Source organism: Buteo buteo, chromosome 25, assembly GCF_964188355.1.
Source record: "Buteo buteo chromosome 25, bButBut1.hap1.1, whole genome shotgun sequence".
NCBI lineage: Eukaryota > Metazoa > Chordata > Aves > Accipitriformes > Accipitridae > Buteo > Buteo buteo.
The window spans coordinates 322,886-346,743 of record NC_134195.1 but is presented as its reverse complement, the minus strand read 5'-3'; the positions used below and the strand labels follow the sequence as shown (position 1 = coordinate 346,743).

Genomic DNA, 23,858 nt, shown 5'->3' with positions numbered 1-23,858 from the left:
GATAGTCTGGCTGCCTATGTTCAGGAGGGCTGTCAGAGCTGTCAAGCTATATTGTCTTGCACCACAAGCCAAGCCAATCAAATCTAAAGCTTTCAAGCCATTTTGAAGCTATTTATAGCACAGATTTTATCCCCTCCTTTATCTTCTGTCCAGCAAAGGAGCCCACTTACGCTGCCTGGTTGTCTTTGCAGATGGGGAAATACTACTGTGGTAACAATGGGAGTCAGAAGGAAAGGGTAGAATACAATAGGAAGAAGGGAAAGGAAATACGAAAGGAACAGGAAGGAAAAGAAAAAGATGACTGATTTTACAACCTGCTCAGTTTCTGCAGTGCACTCTGACTTCAGTGATCCTGTTTCACTTAATTTCTTATTCATGATGTGGAATAAATATTCCAAAGAATGAGAATCTCTGAGGGGGTAAATGAGCAAAGAAAACAAGGCAAAAGGCAATACGAGCACTGAAGGTGGGAAGAAACAACAGAAAAGCTGAGGGATGGGGGAAGGAAGCAAACTCAATAGTGCACTTTAAGCACGGAGAAGGAAGGAAAAGAAACAAAAGAGATGGAAAGGATAATGTTAGTGAAGTCTGATTAAGAAAGTAATGTAAGAATTTCTTACTTCAATTATAAGAAGTTATTTTCTTTATAGACAACTGAACCAAACAAAATGTAATTTGATGCTCCTCCTTCATTTATCTGCTTGATCAGATTTAAAAGGCTGTTTCTACAAACACCAGTTACATTTTTCACAAGTACAATGGCCATGCTGGCTGGTCAGTCTGTTATGTCTATAGTTCAGTTTCTGAAAATGAGAGGGCAGCAAAACATAGTATCTGTCTGGCCATTGCTTTATCTATTCAAATCTCACTTCAAAGGAGAAATCAATTAAATAAAGGAAGAAACAAAAGAGGGAAGGACGAAAAGATCTTCATAATTAGACATGGATGGGATCTCTGCACCATTTAATCTCATTCAACTCTTATGGACAGCTCTGGTGAGTATCTTATCAGTTTGTCTGGTAAACTGTCATCTTAGGTGACAAGACAGATGTCTCATTACTATATGTGATGTGTCAAACTGCTTTTATCTATGTCATCCATGTTTCTGTAACAAGCTGGAGTCCGACCCTGGACTTCAAACTCATATTGGCTTCAGTAGGAGGTTTGTGGTCCAAGACTGCAAAGGTTTGTAACCTGGATATATGTCATGCAAAACCCTCAAATAATAGGTCACAAAGCCATATTTAAACCAGGTCTTAGAACAAAAGAAATCATGTGAAGTCAAGAAGGTCACTGTCACAGCTATTATCAAACTATTATCTCCACAGAATTGACAAGGTGCTCCATAAGTGCACTATCCCTCGCTCAGATCTTCAGCTTCTAACTTTCTGGAAGAGTTTCAGAAGCCAGATGATACTCAATGTCAGCCTCTAAAATCTGCATGTTTCTCTGCCCTCTTAACGATGACTTTACTCTCCAAATGCTAATTGTACCATGCTGCCTCTGTTCTTAAGAATTAGCATTAGCTTTCTGCCTTTATAATGGTAGTGTCCAAATTCCATTTCTCCCTTGCCTGCTATCACTAACAGGAGCAGAATAAAGAGAAACAGGGCATTAGTCCCGTGATACTCCTCCCCTAGAGACATTTCATACTCTTGCAAATTACAGATCTTACGCCTGTATTATCCAGAAAGTCAGTGAGCTTACAGACAGATATAAATCTATCTGGCACCACCCCTCCTACTGCCCACTCACACTGGCCAGTCCACTGGCACGTGTGTCATGATGATGGAATAATTTTGTCCCTGCACAACATACTTAATCCAAAATCACAGCTGCAACCTGCTATCACTATACCGCAGGTTACCAACAAGATCAGCAACAGTGGCTCTTCTGTTATTTCAGCTGTTAAGGAACTTCTCTGAAGTTAAAACATCTCTTAAGTTTAGTACAGTCACAGCTACAGATGATGCCACTGAGCAGAAGCGTTCATATGTTTGAAAATCAGATCTGAAATAATTCATAGTTTGTAACAACTCACAGCTTGTCCAATGTGTACTGCCCTTTATATCCAACAGACAAGTATTTGTACCATTCTTAGGGCTGAATAAGACTTGGTATTCAACAAATTGTTGAAGCATTTTATTATTTTGTTTGCTTAGGCCCAACCTGATCTGCTAAAACCAGCTCCTTTAACAGAAGGCTTTTCCAAGATTAGCAGGGTGGGCTTATTTTTCAAAAAATCTTTCTCACAACTGAAGAAATTGTGGGATGGGGAGGGAAGAAGGGATGCCAAAATAATATTTGATGCACCTTTGATTGTTTTCAAGTATTACAAAAGCAGGCATGCAAATTATAATTAAAAACAGAAAAATGCCTTCTCAAAAGAACTGGAATGTTCACCATCAGTTTCCCCACTTCACAATTGATTTGTTTCACTTTTTAAATAAAGCTGTGTTTTGTTTTTCACTGCATGCTGTGGCCCAAGATAACACAGGACCGTGCAAGGATGCACAAAGCAGACAGTTTCTGTGCCTTCTTGAATACATCTCAAGGTTGCTGTTTCCTAAACATTACAGTGACACAGCCACAAAGATTCAACACTCTCAGCTCAACTGTTAATTTTACAGGGATTGACGTTTTTTCCAGCAGTGTCACAGAAGTTTGTTGGCTAAAGTGGTTGCTAGAGTACAGTTCAAGGGTCAGAATTCACTAGAACTTGGTTGCTGAAAGAGAGGCACAATGTTGTTTAGTTGTTCTGTGCATTTCAAAGGGTTATGTTCACTCCTAGTGAAATATAGATTGAACTATTGAGAAAGAAATGCTATGTTAGATAAAGTTTTTATTGTTGATATCACGGTTTGGAACATTTGGGACAATAAATAATCTAATAATGAAAAAGTAATTTGGCACCTTGAACCAGATCTTGTTTATTATTCCATCTCCTTTGAGGTTTGAGTAAAATGCTTTGTCATGTCCCCATTGTCCACAATATCTTTGCTTTAACAATTTAATTCTGCTTAGAGAACAATTCCTGTGCTCCCTTTCAGAATAGCTGCGGCGGGCATTACAACCACCTTTGTGACAGCTCCCCAAAACCACAAAGCCTGTGTGAACACCCCGGCTCTAAGACCGCCATGGCTGTTAGAGGCCAGTAGGTTCCAAAGTTATTGGGTGGAGGGGACTCAGAGGTGGACAGACAGAACCATCATGTAGAAGTAGTTAACCAAGAAAGCCCAGCTACAATAGTCAGAAAACAGCAAACCCCAGGTAAAATTTTAAGAATTATTTCCTGCAAGTACTGAGAAGTACATCTTGCTTACCCTCAATTTCTGCATATCAGCTAGGTTAGTCTGTATCTTTTTGAATTCAGGCAACTGAATCATTATTGTTTAGCAAGTGTTAATTCCAGTATAAACAAATCCTATAAAACATCTGTTTAGGGAAAAATATGACAAAACATAAAACATGTAAGGAGGAATGTACCTGCCACTTCAGATCATATAAGTGACAGGGTTTTATTGTCTGTATTTCATTTTTAATTCTGACAAAGGTGTGTGAAAACCAACTTACAACAGAATCTCACTTCTAGGGAAGAACATTTCACATTTAATAGATCATTTTGTTCATTTCCACTTTGATTTTTTTCTTATATTTTAACCACTGGTTGGAAATTTTTCTTTGAGTTGCTCTTGGTCTTAAAGCTTGCCTTCCACTAAGCAGTTCTAAGGTGATCTGATACACACCAACTTCTATATGCTATGGATAGGTGGGAACACTTCCATTCCTGTAGTGTCTTTAGGCACAGAAAACAGAAAAGTAAGTATTAGGTGCTGACCCTACAGAAGGGATAATTTTCCTTCATCTGGCACAAGCCAGATGTTGTTTCTGCAAATACCAGGTAGCATGGCACTCATGACAGAAGTGCTGACTTTCTATTAGCTTGTTTTTTGTGCTCAGGGGGAAGCCACAATAGATCTGCAGCTACAAACACTTTCCCTGTAATCACAGGAGTGCTCACTGCCAAATGTCTCTTACTGTTCCCAAAGAAAAGGGTGGAGTCTCTGCTTCCATATATTTAATTGCTATCATTATCACAATCATTTGTGTGGAGTCAGGAGACTCCAACGATATCTGTCTAAGGATACAATATAGGAATGGTCTGGCCCTGAAGAGCTTCTACTCTAAACATATCACTAGAGACAAGCAGCTAAAGAAAACCAGTAAAAACAAACAAATAAAATCAGATGGAAGTTGCACAATTATAAATAAATATAGATTTGAGGGTTTTATTCTATAACTGCATTATGTTTCACTTGCTAATGATGACAACAGAAGGCAGAGTGTACTCTCGGTGTGCAATCCCAAGAGTGCTCATATGCCAAAATAGTGTATCTTAGATATCAAGGGAATTTAATCTTGAGATTAGTGCATACCCACAGGGATAATCTCCTTTCACTGCATTTACTACTAATAAAAACAAACAAAACTAACAACCTTCTAATTTGGTGTGGCTGTTTTCCTACGTGGCATACCGATATTCATCACTGTAAGAGCTCCGACTTGGACAGTGTCTCAGGCCAACCATTCCAACATTACAGCAGCAACAAACATGGTACTGGGATTCTAGGAAGTATTTAGTCTAAGCCAAAACCACTACCAAAACCAGTGGGCCCGGCCAGTCCTGCTCTGGCAACTCACTTCACTTCTAGGGGAATATGGCTTTGGAACAGATTCAGGTTACAACAGCTTGTCAACATCACCACCACCCTCCCAGGTACAGTTTTGACCTGAGAGTATTTCTCCAGCCCAGTTCACCACGCCACCATCTGAACGTTTGTGTTGACACAAAGGATGGTGTGGACATGAGGAAACGAGTAGCCAAAGGTAGAAGGGCAGAAGCACTCCTAGCCAGCTTATTCCAGTGTAGCATTCTCAGGGATCTATGAGTCCTTTTCACTTGTTCATCCACTGTCTTCTTTGTTCTGAGCACTTACATGAAATGGCCTTTTTATCTACAGAGAGCTTCTCTGAGCTTCCCCATCTTCATTCAGCCTGTGATTCCACATTAGAGGGAAGTGTATTTTTTTGCTTTTAAAATTTGTTATTAGGCACACTCATTGCACTATACATGCATGCATAGAAATGTACCCACAACTCAGTTTTGTAACTGGAGGTATTTTAAAATTACAGACCGTAGGCCAAACATGTACAGAATTTCTTACTCAGGAATGAGAGTATGCTTGATAAGAGAGGTTGGAGAAAACAAGTAAAACACAAAAGCTTGGAGTATTTCAGAACTATAGAATTGCAGTTATTTGGTTCTGATAGGAAATGAAACAGAGGTCTTGAAAACTTCTCCACAAACCCCTCTTCAAGTGAAAAATCAAAGAAAAACTGACTGGATGCTATACCACAGGCCCTCAGGGCCAGAAAGTAAGCCCTGCTCCGTGCTGTTTATTACCATAGATGTGACCAATGAAACATCCCTCACAGCGGCGGAAGAGCCTTCTCTTGCTGATAGCTAATGTTGTTTTACAGTTGAAATAGCAAAAAAGCAGAAAACCATTTTGACCACACACACAAGTTCATGCACACACACATGATCAGGTGACAGCAAGGGGGTAGATGAATCACTTGAGTTACATCATGGATATTTTTCAGACTATTATTATTATTGTTGTTGTTGTTGTCAGAAAACCAATGGAAATTTCCTGTATCACCTTTACTTTCCAGACATTAATTATTTAGATTCTAACAATGGACTAATATAATGAGAATATCCCATTTTTAATATCTCTTTATGAACTTCTAAAAAATCTCAATTCCCTTCTGTTTTCTCATTTAGTGCTAGCAGAAGAAAGGTATTTACATATTTACAAAGAACTGTTTCTAGCTGTTTCTGTTAAATTGCAGCTATACGTACCTCCTATTCCAAATTACCAGATGCTTTCCTTGAAGCTTCCATTTTCACAAGTGACCTTTAGATCTAATTAATTATCCACATAAAGGATATGCCTTGATGTGATACGCAAATGTCTTGCCAAGTGCTGATGCTATCAACAGAGCACTCTCTTGTCACATTCTCCATCAGGTCACTGATTTATGATAAGCTACGGTAGGCTGGGCAGGGATCAAGACAGTGGGGCTTAACACATGCCCTGACATCCTGACATGAAATCATCAGTAGCAACTATTCCCTGATATCAAGGCCATTTATTATTAAGTAGAATATTCTTTGTGTACTACTGCTACACAATACTTGGCAGTTAGCCTTTTCCTTGAAGTGTTAGTAAATATTATTTTCTGCTTCTTCTCTGGCTACACTTACAGGTAACATCATGAAGATATTAATCAATTAGCAGTGTCCCAAGTTCCTACTTTGAATAAAATGCTGAAAACAGTGCTGTAGGCTATTTCTTATTTTTATCAAAATTAATATATCTAAACAAGGGTTAATATTTACAAGAAGGTAATATAAACATACAGCAATGATTTTTAATATTGTTTGTACCTCTGCTTAAATGTCACTGTTCACTGGATAAGTAACTATTCCATTCTGATTAGGTTATAAGAAGGTTACCATTTGTTTCAACCGATCAACAGTCAGTTCCACACAGAAATAATTTATACGTTTATATTTTAGAAACTTATAAACTATATTTTATATAAACTATGCTTTTAAAAGAAACATTTAATTACAATATTCAGATGTATTTGAAGACTTAATGTACAGAACTTCAGATACTCGAGTCTGTATCCACATAAACAGAATGCAATATAAATGGACACATATGGCTGCATTTATGTGTTCATTTTAACTCTTGTAACTCTAAAATAGCATTATTAGCTGATTTTGAGTATCACTTCCTCTCTATTTCATAGTATTGTTTTCTTATAATTAGAAGTAGTTCAAGAGCAATTACAAGTTTAACAGATCTGGGGATCCAAAGTTCCAAATGAAGTCAAAGTTTCACCATTGTAAAACCAGCATATTTGGATGAAACTCTGTTTCACTGGAGATTTTGAATACATTTATTCACAATGTTGAAGTTATTTATCATTGAAACAACACTGTGAATAAGGAACTAGTCAAGTCCAATTTGAAGTTGGAGAGCTAAATAACAAAGTCATGACCACACAAACATGTGAGGCAGAGTGGAAATGCCAATACAGGTGCCCCAACTCAGAGATTTATAATTTAGTCAAGGACTTCCCATTTTTATTGTCATTAGATTCTATTTCTAATCCTGATCCATGTAATATTAGCAAACACACACACAGCAGTTTTGAATTCTTTACCGTTAACACTTTGTTCCTAAGTAGATGCAGCTAGATGGAATGGTAATTCCCCAAGATAATTCATGAACTTGAGATGTAATTAAACCTTTTTCAGTTCTCTTTTGCTCTAACATATGATACAGAGATCAGTACACAGAAAGAAATCAGTTGGAGGAAAAAATAAAATGGAAATCTCAACTGCTGAGTCTTCGGGGAAACAGCTGAAAGGCAGGAGTTACAAATTAGTTAATAGAAAGATAAATTTTTACCTGAGGATAAAGCACTGGGGATGCTGCTCCTGGAATAGCATGTGGTAAGCTCTTTCAGCACAGGAAAATATATGTGGGGGAAGTGAGGAACACAGTTTTCCAGAGTTACTTAAATAAAGCTGGGTGACCTGAAAAATTGTAGAAAATTAACATGATCAATACATTTCAAATTATGTTTCATCCCCCTAATCCTGGGTCTTTTTAAGCATTATGAACAGAATCTCTGCATGTATATAAGTAGTACCATTACAGTATCTATTAAGATTTAATTAAAACAGACGTGTAAGCATAGAAAAACTACTTAAGATACAAAATTAAATGTAACTAGAGGACTAAACAATACTGGTTTGTGCGCTGAGTAAAACAAAACCTAGTAAGTTACTTCTTTATACCTCACGTTTATAGTTCCTCAATGTCTTGACTTAAAATCTTACAAAATGAAATATGACCATCATCCCATGAAAAGTTAAAAATGGAATCAAAGCCTTAAGTTATAAGCTAATTCATTTATTACATGACAGAGCAGCCTCCCACAAATACTGTCTCTGCAACATAAAATACTTTGTAATACATGTAGCTGGCAACACGTACTATCCTTAAAGCTTAAGTATAAGTAGAACCAATTATCTGCTACTGAAACCTCATTTTTTTCTGAGGATATCCTGATGTTCTTTCAGCTAATATCAAGAAGATTTTAGAAAAATTAGATAGTCTGCGAATATCTGCAATTCTGTACTTTCAGAATACATAAATATAATAAAGAAAATACGGAATGTGATTTAGATAAGATTGTGAGCAGAAACACCATACCATTTTACAAATATCCTTAAATAAACAATTTTACCTACCTTATTATACAGCTTTTATCAGACATTTTCATGGGTTTAGAAAATTAACTCAGGCTCTACATAAACCTATGGCAGCTGGGGTACAACTGGAACATTATGAAGCATCTAGAATGATAGTGGATGCTATCACTTAAACAACCAAATCCCATCCTTTCCATCATGTCCTGTTTTATCCAACTATTCTCTCTAACAGCCTTTCCACCACAGTGTCATTTTGTATTTGCTCCTTTTTCCAAATTAATCAGGTGCCTATCACCCTGTTTTACTTATTTAGATGGTAAACTATCGAATCTTGAGGCATCTACAATGGTGTGGCTGAATGAATCCTCCACAATACGGCCCCATTCTCATTCAGGCCTTTCAAGCTACCAGACTAAACAAGATAAAATCCACACTGATTCTCAAGGAATCATTTCAGCATGTCACAAAGCAAAAAGAGAAACCTTCACACACATGCTCACTGCATGATGTTGCAAGTACTTCGCAAGTTTACAGATTCTTCTAACACACGAACTTCAAGAATATATTTGCCCTAATTGGACACAAATAAATTCTGCACAAATGTAACAAAGCAGGACAACTGCAGGACAAGCACTTATATGAACTGTTACTATGATACCTTCCAAGTGGTCTCTGCATTTTCCTAGTAGTATAGTGCTACTATAACGTATAGTATGGTATTACAGTGTATTTCCATGTAAAAACGCATTATCATCTAGCAATTACATTGAATTGCATACAAAGAAATGTGTATCAGTGTCTATTAACGTATGATTCTTTATGTCATCTCAGAGTGAATAATTGCTTATAAAAAGATTTATTTTAGTAGTATTCTATTGGAACTAGGTGTGGGAGGTCAGTGTGGGATAACAAAATAAAAGATTGCCGAGAAGTTATAAGAAGTGTTTTTAAAAAAAGAGAAGAAAACCTGAAGTGTTGCTATTATTGAAAAATGTACAGAATAATCTTTTCATTGCTTCATCCCAGTTTTAAAAATAGTACCATGCCCAACACATCTTTGCATTCTTTTTTTGACAGCTAACAAACCACATACCTGAAACAAAAATGCTAAAAAATAAGCCACATCATACAGCATGTCACTGCCTAGTGAGGAACTGCTATCACCAATTTTTATTACTTTAATATACAGACCATCTAACACTTACAGACTTCAACATAATACCAGCTAAGCTGCTGCAGTGTATTTAAGCATTTCAAAAACAGAGAAAACAAAGCTGTTTTACAACCATGGGGTTTTGATCACCTAGAAATACCTGCCTAATGCACAATACTACACGGATAAAGATGGAGTAAAAGCAATGATCAAAGCAAGGTGACCCAAACAATTACAGGACAAAAAGTGTCTCATGCTAAACTTGCTACAATAGATCTATCACAGAGAGGTCAAGAGAAGATGCAGCAAATGTTCAGCAAACATTTTAATACGTAAGACTATTGCCCGAATTCTTTTTCTTTACAGTTCTCAGTACACAAAATCATGTATCTAATGTAAAATACATAGTGACAGGAAAAAATACCATCATCTAAAGCCTTGGGGATGATGGATGATTCCCATTTCTAGAAACTAAATTTAGGCTCCCAACTTGGAATCTGCGGCTCCTGCCATCGAATATCACAGCATTTCTTTCTCTCAAATTTACTACTGATACACACAAAGCCACGTGACACAACACAAGCAGCCACAGGCTACAATTTGCTTACCAAATTTTGAACCCTTTATAATTCTTCTAAGCTCAGTAAATGTATTTGAACACTCCCTAACAAAACAAGGAGCCTGATCTCTATGGAGTAATGTGATCTCAGTGCATCAATGAGAAAATAACAGGGAGAGGGGGAAATAAATTAACAGTTAAACTAACACTGTCTCTAAAATGGCTGAGCGAGGATGAAGGAGAGATCAGATCATTTGAATTTATGTTACTCCCACTGATCTACAAAGTCCACTTAACTTGGTATCAGTGTCTAGGTACTGAAATGATAAGCCCCTTGTAAATAACCAGTCTGTCTCACAACGGAAAGACGAGAAGGGTAAGGGTACTACTACTGTTCAAGAGAGAAACATCTGGAGCACTGCTGAGGCAGCCTTGTGCCTACAACAGGGCACACGCAGCCTCAAGTCCCCGCTGCCCAACGCGAGCCAGCCCTGAACGACTGCCCCAGTGCAGTGCACGCCTGTGCCGAGCGCTTGGTACTCATTGCCCGTATGGTGTCTGGACTGTGTGGCCTGGTGCGGGGCTCAGCCAGCCATTTGGAGCCCTTCTGCACCAGTCGAGGTTTTCATCTCCGTAATCGTGTTTGGGCAAGGGAGGTGTGAACTCAAAGAACTGCTGTGTGGAGCGTGCATCTATTTTTGCAAGTTTGTCTGTGGCAGAAACCACCGAGGTCATGTTATACATCAGGTACTATTTTTAAACAATCAGAGTGCTACTGCTCATACAAAACATTAGCAACATGGCTGTTTCACAAAAAAGACACAGCAAAAATAGTGCGATCTTGGAATACATCTTTAAAAATTTTGCTAAAATATTAAAACTAAGATGCTCCCAACATAAAAAAGGGCATATATATATTAATTAATTTTAGGGGTTTGGCCTGCCAAATGAACTATATGAATCCACTGAAAAAGATCCACACTGTAACATTCTAAAAAGAGAATGCTTACCGTAGTAGAATAAATAGGAAGGTCTTTAAACGGGTTAACAAGCAACAGTATATCACCAACGTAGGTCTGAAAAAAGAAGGAATAATTGCTTTATTAAGTAATAAATTAAATCTTTAAGGAGGCCAATGTTTTTTTCCAGAAAGGACTTTTGGCAAAGCCACTTAAATCTAGCTATCAACATATTAAACATAATTTTCAAATTCAGAGCTTTTAACTTCTTAACTTTAAATTGAGATCTAAATTTACAATTTGGACAGCATTAATTACTCTTTTTATAATAGAACTGAGTTCTTCATAATGGAAAATTATGCATAGAAGAACTGCACTGCATGTATTATTGGTAGATTATCTGAAAGTTAATTTGTAATTTACCATTTGTGAAACTACAAAAATGTGACATGCCTACCACATAAACAAGTTCCTCAAGCAATTTTTTATGGGATAGATTACATGATTTAGAAATGCCGTGTTGATTACCTAGAATTGATACATTAAAGTAAGTTGCTTGTGGGATAAGACAGAGCAACTGATATATATATAAGTATTTATGCATGTGTAAGTGTATATAAACATATGTACATGCATATAGAAAAAAAACCCTGGCTATATTAAAAAGAGCACACCATCCACTGATTGCAAAAGTGCTAAGATTTTATTATTCCGTACTTAAACACTCATATGTGAAAGACATACTTAAATAGAAGAAGATTGTACGTCACCCTTGCTGCTATACTTCTCACTCCACATAAGTAGCTGCTGCTGTATTATGCAGCTACTATAAGTGAAAAATACCAGACCTCTGCCTCTGAAGAGGTCAGACAGCAAACCATCATGTGAACAGTCCCAGTCATGCTACTTTTTTCAAAACAAAGCATTATGATTTGGGGAGGTGGAAAATAAGCCCTTTTACAGTAAAGGTACTATTTTTCTTCTGAAATGCAGTAATTCATTTCCTCTCTCTCACCTACCCCGACTTCACTGTTGGGTTTTCCTGCAGAATGGAACTTTATTAGCCTTCAGGAAACATGAAACAGCAAGTGTTCAGCGCTAAGGAGGATTTTGGTTTGGAATTGGAGTCCACATACTTTTCCTTTTAAGTTTGAGAACCAAATCACCCAAAGATGCAAGGGTTTTCAGCATTGATGCTGACACTCTACCAAAGCACAATGGCTGCTGTTGAACAGAATATAAATGATCACTGCCTATAAATTTCCATTAAGCTAAGGAGGATGCCAGAGCAGGGTATGAGATCCTCTCAGGTGAAATCTTTAGTATTTTAAACTAAAAGACTTCCTTTTACTAAGTATCTGTGGATCCTCCTGAATTCAGTTAAAGTTATCTGTGTTTGGCATGTGAGATAAAGGAAAAGAAATGCTCATAATAAAATAGGATTTGATACACGATTCTAAAAACCAGAATTTTTATTATCATTGAATGCCATAACACCTAGAATTGAAGTTCCCATGATTTCAAAAGTATTCACAGCAACATGCCAACTCCCCATATTCCTTTCGTCTAAACCGTGCGTGTTTCACATTAACATGCCACTCAGCTGTTCAGTAACTCAGAAGTAAGTTATGAGTAAGATATGAACAGGGACACAAAAATTTTCCAGTGAAGATTTTTCTCCAGAAGTAATCTACGCCTAACCAGATGCCTCCTGACTTTATTATGGCACAACCAGGAAAACCTGCTTTACAAAAATCTTGCTATAATTATTTCATTTGGTATCTAGATGATTAACATCACAATATAGAGAATGATTTCTGTAATATATGAAGAGGTAATGATTAATTAAATCTCCCACACTGAATTCTAAGCTTTTAAAATCTAAATTTCTTTTAAATTTCTAGTAATCATGTGCTCTATTAAAATTAAGTTAACATAAAGTTAAAGATGGAAGGCTCTTTTGGTGGTTTGAGAAGGAAGATTACATGTGCCTATCAATTTTTACCAATACACTTCCTCTGTGAAATAAACACACATAAATTATTTCCAAACCTATCCAAAGTGTTATTCCGTTTTTTATTTCTGCTTTTCCTATATAAACTTGAGAAATTGCAGGGCTTACACGCATATATGTCCTGATCCATTTAAATATTAGTCATAAGTCCAGAGCAGGTTACTGTCCAGTTGTTATGACAGTAATCCTATTTTTCCTACTCTCTCATTTGCTCTTTTTGGAAAGCTTACTGTTGATAGCTGAATAGCAACTCACATATATCTGATTATTATTGAAACGCTTCTGAATCTCATAAAGCAGGCTGCTGTCTGTTAGCTCACTCAGAGAAGCCAGGTCATCATTTGGAGCTGGAGGCATGAGCTTGATCTAGAAAACAGAAATTAAAGAAATAAAGTAACTTCACAACCAATCGTTCTGTACCATAATGTTCTAACCTGAAGTATAAACCTAGATCACTAGAATTTATGGGAAAAAATGCATTACGAAACTGGAAAGTTGTTACTCCTCCCAAACGATTACACATTATTAATCTTAAGCAAGAGAAGAACATAAAAAATTATTATCAATGTTAAGGTGTATAACTGCATGAGTCTGATGGGCTCTTAACACAGACCCCTACTAGAATGCCATTTGCTATCCCAGAACCCATAAAGATTCCCAGCTCAAATGCTATTCCCCTGCTCTCTTCATTAAATGTTTATGGCAGAAGAAATCAAGACTATATAAAAGTAAGTGCATTTGTGAACTCCTTATTGCCCAGTATTTAACAAAGCTCTCATAGTACTGTTCATCATACAGAATTTAAAATTCTACTAGAAATTTTCCTGCAAAAGAGAAGGAAGTTAATAAGAAGTGGGAATCATGTTGTCAAGGAGACCAGAAGAGATTCAGAAGCAGCTACTTTAGCCAAAACTGGTGAATGAAATAAGCTTAACATTTCTGAGATTTAGGAGGAATAACATAAGTTCTGCAAGTCAAAGTAAATGCTAACAAAACAAACAAACAAAAAATCCAAATGACAGAACAAGAGACGATAAAAAAGAATCGATGATAATGGAATTTTGATTAAAGACAAAATAAATATTGATACATTAATCACTGTGCTTATAAATTACAATCTACACTTAAAATGACGGTTGATTCCTTTTCTATGTCAGCCCGAAGAAAAACATTTTTGCATGTCAGCAGACGACCTAGAAATATACCTACCTCTGAATTGTTTGTTCAAAGTTTACTAAAATACTCTCTCAGTGTCTGTTTTGAGGATGAACAATGAAGATGAAATTTCTCTGCTCTATTGTTCTGCTTAAGATGAAGGCTCAGGAAAAAAGCAGACACTGCCCTTTCTTGGAGAACAACTCAGCATCCTCAGCCTCTGGCAGTGGCATGTGGCAGCGAGGCAAGTGACAGAAGCAGCGAGCAGATTAGGAGATTTTGGAGGGAATACAGAGCATGCTTTTGGCAAGAAGACCCCAAAGACTATAGATATTGGTGTTTAATACTGGGGAACTGATCCCAAATACTGAACTTCCATTGTTTCCATAGGTTCAAGGCCTAGTCAACCTACTCTTGTCTTCCTCTAACTCCAGTACTGAATAATGAGACACAAGCTTAACCACTGAAGAAACTGCAAAATAGAGCAAAATTAATTCTAAGAAATACTACACAGCCTGTAATAAATTAAATTAAGCTGGTGAAGGGCCTAGAGAACAAGTTACCAGCAGTGGCTGAGAGAACTGGGGTTGTTTAGCCTGGAGAAAAGGAGGCTGAGGGGAGACCTTATCGCTCTCTACAACTACCTGAAAGGAGACTGTAGCGAGGTGGGGGTTGGTCTCTTCTCCCAAATAACAAGTGATAGGACAAGAGGAAATGGCCTCAAGTTGCGCCAGGGGAGGTTTAGATTGGGTATTAGGAAATATTCCTTCACCAAAATGGTTATCAAGCATTGGAACAGGCTGCCCAGGGAAGTGGTGGAGTCACCATCCCTGGAGGTATTTAAAAGACACGTAGATGTGGTGCTTAGGGACACGGTTTAGCGGTGGATTTTGCAGTGCTAGGTTAATGGTTGGACTCAATGATCTTAAGGGTCTTTTCCAACCTAAATGACTCTATGTATGAAGCCATAGCTCCTCACAGAGGAAAGGCATATGTAAGCAGGGCTTGCAAGGTCCCAGCTTCTGTTGAGTCCCAGAGGCCTGCAGTACCTTCTATCTACGGTGGGCATGCTTCTACTCTTTTCTCTACTTCAAGCACTATAGCTATTATTGCATTTTTGTTTCTTGAAATAGCTCTGTCCTGGAGATTCTCATAATAATATTGAGGGCTTCAAAAAACTTCCATTTTGGGACTGACACAGTGACTGGAAAAATTTTGAGGATCTCTGCTTTAGTCTTTCATCATTTCCTTACTATTCCTCTAAAGACATTCAGTAGAAAACAATGCTTAAAACAAGTATATGAGGAAACAGGCAAGCTCCTCACAGAAAGCTGTCTCCTTTTTATATCAGCTCTACCAGCAGGCAATAGATGTTGACGACTAAAATGCTATATGTAAACCTCATATGCATGTAACAGCATGAATATCAGCAAGAGATTTTTCAATGTTCTTCCTCTCATCCACTAAAACAGGAAAGGCAGGCATCTAATCTGCATTCCATCTGCAACAGAAGTTGAACTACACAGATGAAGTAGCAACCCATAAAAATGTAAGGAAAACATACCTTACAACAGTAACTCTAGATGTACTAGCTGCATAGATGTACAAAGACAAGAAGGCAGTAGTGCCTAATCACACTTCAATAATGCTTTCTCTTTCCTTCTTTTCCCCATAAAAACTGTGAAAAAGCCTCTCATTCCACGGAGTCCAAAAACTAATAAATGGTGGAGTTTACCAAAATGCTACTTTTGACTATTCTCCTTTCTCCTATTTAAATTACTTTGTTCTTAAAACATTAGTATTTTCAGAACATGAGTTTTGAACAATACAGACATACAGAGACTGCCTGCTCTATCTGTCTGTGTCTTTCTACCTATTCTAGAAGTTTACTCCTCACCCCACTGAAGTGAATGCAGATTTTTCTGTCACACAGAAGATGGCCTTTCTTTTCTCTTTTTGTTTTTAATCATGGCAGTTGGATGTAACGCTGGTTAGAAAACAAGAATTCCGCTTGGCAAAAAAAAAAGTAAATTATGTTTTGACATTTGTTTTTGATGATGCACGTTGGAATAGAACAAAATGAACAAAAGATATTCCAAGAACTTAAGTGTCTTACAGAGGGAAAGCAGATGAAAGAAGCCTGTGGCCTCCTTCCCTTATTAGTGTGCTCACCTGGCTTGCAGGAACAAAGCAGGCATAGGTCTTCACTATACTTCCTTGTGTGCTATCAAAACTTGGAACATGCCAGAGAATGAGCTTCTCTTAATCTATGTCTACAAAGATTAAATTTATGCTAGGCTAGAGACTAATGTCTTAATTTGTAAATAAAAGAAGGGTTTGGATTCAAGCACTGCCCTGGGAATTGTTAGCACACCTCCTTGTACGTTCTTTGGTCATGCCAGCTAGCACTCATGTAGATAATACCTGGATATCATTCAGGTCACATATCAATGGTCCTTTCCCATAGGCTGTTTGGGCATGGCCCTATCTTTCAAGGGAGAAAAGAGTTTTGTCTTACAGATGTGCACCGACCCAGAGAACAGGCCTGGGCTTGTTTTTACTTCATAATCTAGGTATAGACAGAGATGCTGACTCTACTGATAGATGGTTAGAGATGTGAAGTGCTCAGTTAAACTCCAAGTAAGGGAATCGAAATCTTTTTCCATCAACTTTTTTTTCCTACCAAGTTTAGGACTTGGTGATTCAGCATTTTCTAACAGACTCCTTGCATCAAAATTCACAGCTCAATGAGCAAATAAATCACATAGAAATAAGAACTCTAAATGCCTCAGACTCACAACGAATTTGACTTGGTAGTAAACATTATTTACATTATTAATAACTTATTTGTGGGCACCTTCAAATTCTGTTCTCATCTACTTTTCTGAGCATACAGGTGAGTTTTCTCTATTTTTTCACCTCAATGTGTGTATCTGGCTATCATACTGATTGCATGACGCATACTTTACAAGACATAAAAGAAAAATAGCCATAAATACAGCAGAAGTTCCAATACAACTATGCCTCTGGAAGTTATTCGTTTTTGAGATTTTTGTAATGCTAACAATGAAGATTCCTATTTACTCATTTAAATTACATACACTTAACAGCACTCACAATCTGTTCATATAATAATCTCTAATGGTTTTTATTTTTTTATGTACTTGTGTCACTGAAATAAGTATGCATTCCAGCTCATACGTGTAATACTTTGATATACATGGTTGTCCCTTGTGTATGTGGTGATACCAGAACAATCAAAAGGGCATCAGGGGATACTCTATCACACAGTTCATATGGCCAACAACATGTAAACAAGAATTATAAGACAAAGACAATATACTGTTTTAAGAAAGACCCAATTAAGAAAAAGAAAAGATTTAATCTATATTTCTTTGTAGCATAAAGCACGTAATTCACTTCCAGGCTAGTAATTTCAATCTGCTATCAAAAAAATCCCTTCCCAGCTGAGAGGAAGAGAAATTGCCAGCTATGATAAAATTCTGGAAATTATTCATACTGCTTTCTTTGTTTGGCAGCACAGACCTTGACATACAGATGATCAAAGAACATCTTTACCTAGGAAAAAGCAAAAGCTAATACAATCCAAGAGAGACCCAAAATGCTTTATCGATGTAGTCATCTGATCCCCATCTCCTATGCGTCATGTAATAAAAATCTTACTTCATGAGAAATAATATTTTGCTAAGGCTCTTTTTCATCATTTTTGCAATTAAAAAAAACCTGAAGCTACATATAAATTTGAGCTGTTAGTTTTCTCAAAGCCAAAAAAGTTACGAGCTTTCTCTATTAAAAATGCATGTTTCAGATGTAGTAAGATGACATTTTTCTCTCTGATCCCCAATAAAGGCCTAATCTGCATGCCATATTGCCTAAGAAAGTATGGTATTTCTGACATAAAGTATATGAAATATCATGCTTATCTATTTCAATAATTTATGAACATAAAATCCAAGTAATGACTCCACATACCCTATTGAAAAATTAAAACAGAACATGATTACTTTAAGTGTAGTTTGGAACACAACTGGTAAGAATAAAAGATAGTGAAACTCATTAGAACTAGTATACCCAAGAGGCAGGGATAGTGGGAAGGGGTTGTTCAAAGATTTCCTTTGGTATAAGCACTAAATAAAAATTTCACTTCCCAATTTGTGGAAAAAAAAGAAGAAGAAAAAAAAAGTGTTACTCGGAAATACCATCTCTGAAAATTAAGATCTACATGTTATGTACACAAATATGGACATGGTATACATATACCTACAGTTCATAATGCATGGCAAGTAGTCTAGAATACAATCCCTGTATTTCCAGAATCACAATTATGTCACTTTAAAAAAGAAAAAAGCTCATATTTTCATTTGACAAAATATGGGAATTCTTTAGTTTACTAAAATTAAACTATTTCCTGAAGTGATTAAACTGTTTTACCCTCTCTTGTCCCTAAGAGCTAAAGCTCGATAAGCCCTTGCGAACTGAAAAGTTGTGTTAATCTATGTTGGCTTTTTTTTTAATGCAACCAGTCATTTAAAAACACACTGGAATAGCACAGTTTCTAACCTATCCCTTGTTAGTGCTGATTTCCCACATAACACTGTTCCTGTTTATTCTTTTCCAAGGGAGCATCACTCCTTATTCAGCAACTGCAGATACTGGCCAAGGTTTGTAGTTTTTACTGCTTCTGAAAGACCATAAGATACACGACCCTTCTAGCTCATTTAGAGCAGAATTTCACAGAGTGTTTTCTACAGAAATTTCTCAGCTAATGGAGCTAAAAGAGATTCACCCTTAATTCTGCTGTCTTGTCTTTGAATTACAACTATTGTTGGAAGTTCCACTGAAGTATAGTGAAACAGCAGGATTAAAGTTTTGAAATTCTGCCCTGGGACCCTGAAGTGACTCTGGATCACGGTGGAGGACAAAACTACAACCATGAACACCTCTGGTTGCTCCTCACTGGCAAGATTAGCTGTTCTTTTTCCAATCAGTCTCTGCATAACCCTAACCCCTAACCCTAACCCTAACCCCTAACCCTACTGCACAAACCATAAAGCAAAAGTTTAGCCTAGGGATAATGAAAAATGGAATAACTTTAGCTAGGTCTGCACCAAAACAGAATCAAGCAGAAGTAAGTACATATGTTCTTGATCTGCACTCCTGTTGAATGTCTAAAAGCAAGTGATCATCTCAACAAGACCCTAAGCTAAACACCTCCCTCTGTTTTCCTACAATTATAGGACAGTTCCCCCTAATAGGGTTGCAAGCACTTGCACTTACTTTTCTGACCAGCAGTGCTTCTGTTTTGGATTGACTGTTTTCATCACATCACTGCACAGTCAGCCAGGCCAGAAATTATATGACATGCAAACAAGATGTAAGCCAAAAGCAAAACACTTTGTGGTATCTTCTGACTGAAAAGGGAACCCAGTGCTCTGTGGGATTCCAAAGGTGAGGTCTTTCAGAGATGGACTCATATGATTGACATGTAACTCACTGATTGATCTTGTATGATGAACACCTTCCTCTGAAACACATTCAAAAAAAAGCAGCGGAGTGTGCACGCTTCTGTCAAGGCAGTTATGTAGGTTTAACAGAACGTGGTTTAAATGTAACCACTATCTTCCCGCTTTGTTAAGCTTCAAATTCACAGTAAATTATTTTAAATGGAAATTCTCCCCTCCACCCCCCCATTCTAAAGTAGTTTTTTCTTAAATGGCTAAATATTTCTGGAGTATGTGTTTCCCAAATGCATGTAACAGAAAATAAAACCCCTTGTACAAAAAAAACAAAACCAAAACCCACCACAAAAAAACCCACCACAACCCAAACAATATTTAAGTCCTAAACATTCAAAGTTAGGACATGCTAGATTTACAAGTAACAGATAATTGCCCCCTTTTGCATTCACCCTATACACTGAATGAGATTGTGATCCTGTGGAAAAAACTGTAACAGGTATCCAAATAATCAATGCCTGTATCCTCATGCATTAGCACAAGAAAGGGAGTTAAGCACTGCAGCTGTAAATCCGGCAATTCCTGTCTTTGAATTACAGTCACTTATTTTGCAACTTAATATTTCTTAGACATTCTCTTTGTTTTTGCAGTCTCCCAGGTCGTGTTTCTTTCCTTTATAAACCCAAGTTGGAGACAAGAGCACACTTCGGGCAGTGTTAAGAGTTGTCCCTCCCCTGTTGTGAACCATGAGTAGAGTCCGAGGAGCTCCGAGCCCTCTGACTGCCACAGCCCCTGACCTACCACCAGCAGCTGGCAGGAGCAGCTGTTCCATTTGCAGAGCCGGAGCTCTTTGCAGGGCCAGGCTGACTGCAGGGGGTGATCACGGAGGTAAGGCTCCACAGTGCAAATGATACTGCTGCGTGGTAAGGGGAAAAATTACTACGGTCTTTGACTTCATTAAGTTTACAATTTCCAGACCTAAGCGCTAGCAAACATTTCAAGAAACTGCATGCCGTTACCTGTTCAAGTTTGGTTGTAGTGTTCACAGTGACATTTTCAGATGCACTGTCTTGAGATTGCTGCTTACATAAGCCTTTAGCTGCATCTTTAAACATGGTGTCTTTCTCCAGCAAACTGTCTTGCTTGGCAATCGGTAAAGCCAAGGGATTGCTACAAAGAGAATCAATAAAGCAATCAGACACCTCCTGAAGATGTCAGACAGACAAAAGATTGCCAAACGTGGGTGGCACAAACAGAACTGGGATACAATTCAGGGCTGAGACACAAGTTCCTGGTCAAAGTACAAAAAAGAAACTGGTGAGAAATGAACTGTTCACATAGATTAGTCTGTTCCCAAGGACACAAAGCAGAACACTTTGATTTAAAATTCACCTTTATACATATCTTTTCTGAAGCAGAACTGAGCAAGCCAAAGAGAATATGCATGTGTCTGCTTTTGACAGCACTAGGCTGGCAAATCAATAGCCAATTTTGAAACTGAATTTAAAATACACCATTAACCTACGCAATACTGTTTTGAAAAATAATATGTTTTAAAGTAATTCAATACAGATACTGCCATTGCGGTTATTATAATTAAATTCCACCACTTTTTAGCTTACTTTTAATCAGGCAATACCCAAGATATATTTCATGACCAAAAGCTGCTCTGAATGTGATACGCTAAAGAAAAACCCAAGCAAACAGCAGAGTCCTGAAATTACTACAACAATACACAATACTCTTCATTCACATGTAAGTTAAACCTATTCTTACACGCATACAGTTGTTTTCCCTACTGACACTTCAGACCATATCACACTTCTGAAAAACAACAATGCCAAAATCTTGGGTGATTTTGGCAGTGTTGTACATACAGAAGAATTAGCAAGGAATCAGCCCCAGCAGCTGAGAACACAACCGTCTTAAAAAATAATCGTCTGGCCTCTGACAGTGCAAATGAGACAATCCCATGGAGCGTACAACAGCTCCTTGCCAAAATGTGCACACAATTTCTTTGAAAGGAAATGTGGACTCCATGTGGGGATGCGGGAATAGTGCATTCCACTATGAGATAAAGCCCAGTTGTCAAAGTTAGTTAAAAAAAAACAACAAAAAAAACCCAACTCATTTTCACTCTGTTACACGAGTCTGATCACTGATTATAATAACGCCAGGATTATACACACAGTTAAATGAAATGAAGGAGGACCCATAGCTAACACTGATTTCAATTCAGGATAAGAACTGCCATTGGAAACAGAACTGAAACACAAACATAGTTTTAGAAAGGTACAGTCCCAAGCAGAGGCAAAGCACCTTCTAAGCAGAATTCATTGGAAAGCAAGTCAAAGTAGTTGACAAAACCTTTCTTTTGATGAAACCCTCAGTCTGCAAACACTGAAATTTTCAACATTTTGTAATGATATATACACAATTTCCTTTCTAATGATGTTTTGCTTCAGACATTTTAATATAAAAAGTCTAGAGGAACACTAGTGAAAATAAAAATTTGTATTTACTGCTTTGATTCACCTAAGATAATTTTATCATAAATTTGTTTACAAAATGTCACGTGGACAAAAGATCCAAGAGCCAAGTCGTTTTGCCTTTTTTCTTGATTTGGACTGCAGGACAAAAAAGGCATTATCCAACTATTTTTGTGAACTCGGCAATTAGATGTCATAGGATAAGATATATCAGCAATTAGACTGTAGAAGAAATTAAATAGCTGTGACACCCACAAACACAAATGACTAATACTATTTCACATTTTACCCAGACTCAGAATTGAACAAAACATAATTAAACATGAAGTTTTCTTTTTGAGTAGTCTTTTGCTATTGTCCAAAACTGCTCAAATTCCTTTGGTCTGAATTATTTTTATGATTTAATCACAAAGAGAAGAAAGATTTGAAGAAAAGCATAGGCCAAATGAATTCAAGTATTAAAAAACAAAACACTGCCACTTACAACTTTTTATTATTCATGTGATATTTCTTTTAAATTGTGAAGATCCAGGATTTTTTTGCTGTGAAGTTGAACCTTACCCGTTTAATCTTAGCACTTTTGTGTTAACTATACAACACACATTAGAAACACTTCTTAAAATTCAGCTGTAAACTCCTTGCAACCAAATAAACTTTTCAGGTGTCACGAAAGAGAAGCAGGTTGTAAAACACAGCAAAGCGTGGGGAAAAAAGGTGCCTACTGTTTTCACAGATGCATTCTGAACTTAAGAGGACAATAATAACATGACTTAGCTGGTGTGTTCCCTGTATTGATGTACAGGAGAATAGCCTATAAATTATGTGCATTTGTGAGGTATTAAACAGGACTTTACATGATGGAAATGCTGACATATAATTCATATTACAACAAAAATGTGAATGATTACAAGAAAGAAAAAACATATTAAAATTACTCCAACAGTTCATTATGAGTCAGATTCAAGAAGACACTGAAAAATCAAACTGAAATAAAATGTTTCCAGAAACAGTGGCTTTTTAGAAAAATATTTCTATTAACATTCATATGTATTTCTATTAGTCACAAGATGAAGCCAAGCAATGTCGTTGAAAACTGAAGGACAGCGCAAGGGAAGATTTTATGTTAATGTAGGCAAGTGGATTAGCATGAACTGTCTTCTTTTATGAAAATTAATGGATAATTAATAGATAATTAACCACAAAGGGAGACTTAAGCCAAAATAATGTTGCATAATAGACAGGAAGGAGAGTTATCTAGGGTAATCTTATTTGAACAAGATAGGGCTGTTGCTACTGGCATATCTAACTGGGAAAAAAAATCTTGCATGTTATATGGAGGAACTGTCATTTTAATCTTGGCATGTGTAAGCCATCATATATGCAATTAACCTGAAGTTCGGGCGGGGGGGGGGGGGGGGGGGTTGGATAAACTGATATCATTTTCTGCAAGTTGCCATCCTCCAGCATGTGCTTGTTTTTTAAGAAAAAAGAAATCATACAAAAACCTGGGAGCTGACAATCAAATAATTGCCAGTTTTATCATCAATATTTGAATCACTACTGCAGCTTCTAACTTGGTAGAAAAAGAATTATATCAAGACAGATTCTGCAATGACATTTTCATGGGTTCTTTGAGCTTATAGCTTTTGTTGAAGAGAACTTCTGTTACTGTAATTCCTCCACAGGCAATTCT

At 37.1% G+C, this 23,858-nt stretch overlaps 1 protein-coding gene across 1 annotated transcript in view; it reads right to left on the bottom strand.

Annotated features, from left to right (window-relative positions):
* The window catches only part of MYO16 (myosin XVI), a 384,622-nt gene that overhangs the window by 170,274 nt on the left and 190,490 nt on the right, over positions 1 to 23,858 (bottom strand). Inside the window, exons 10-13 of the mRNA XM_075057405.1 lie at positions 20,696 to 20,846; positions 13,300 to 13,410; positions 11,082 to 11,147; positions 7,551 to 7,678 (exon numbers count right to left, since the gene is read on the bottom strand). Coding sequence (XP_074913506.1) covers positions 7,551 to 7,678; positions 11,082 to 11,147; positions 13,300 to 13,410; positions 20,696 to 20,846 — 456 coding nt within the window. The remainder of the gene's footprint in view (positions 1 to 7,550; positions 7,679 to 11,081; positions 11,148 to 13,299; positions 13,411 to 20,695; positions 20,847 to 23,858) is intronic.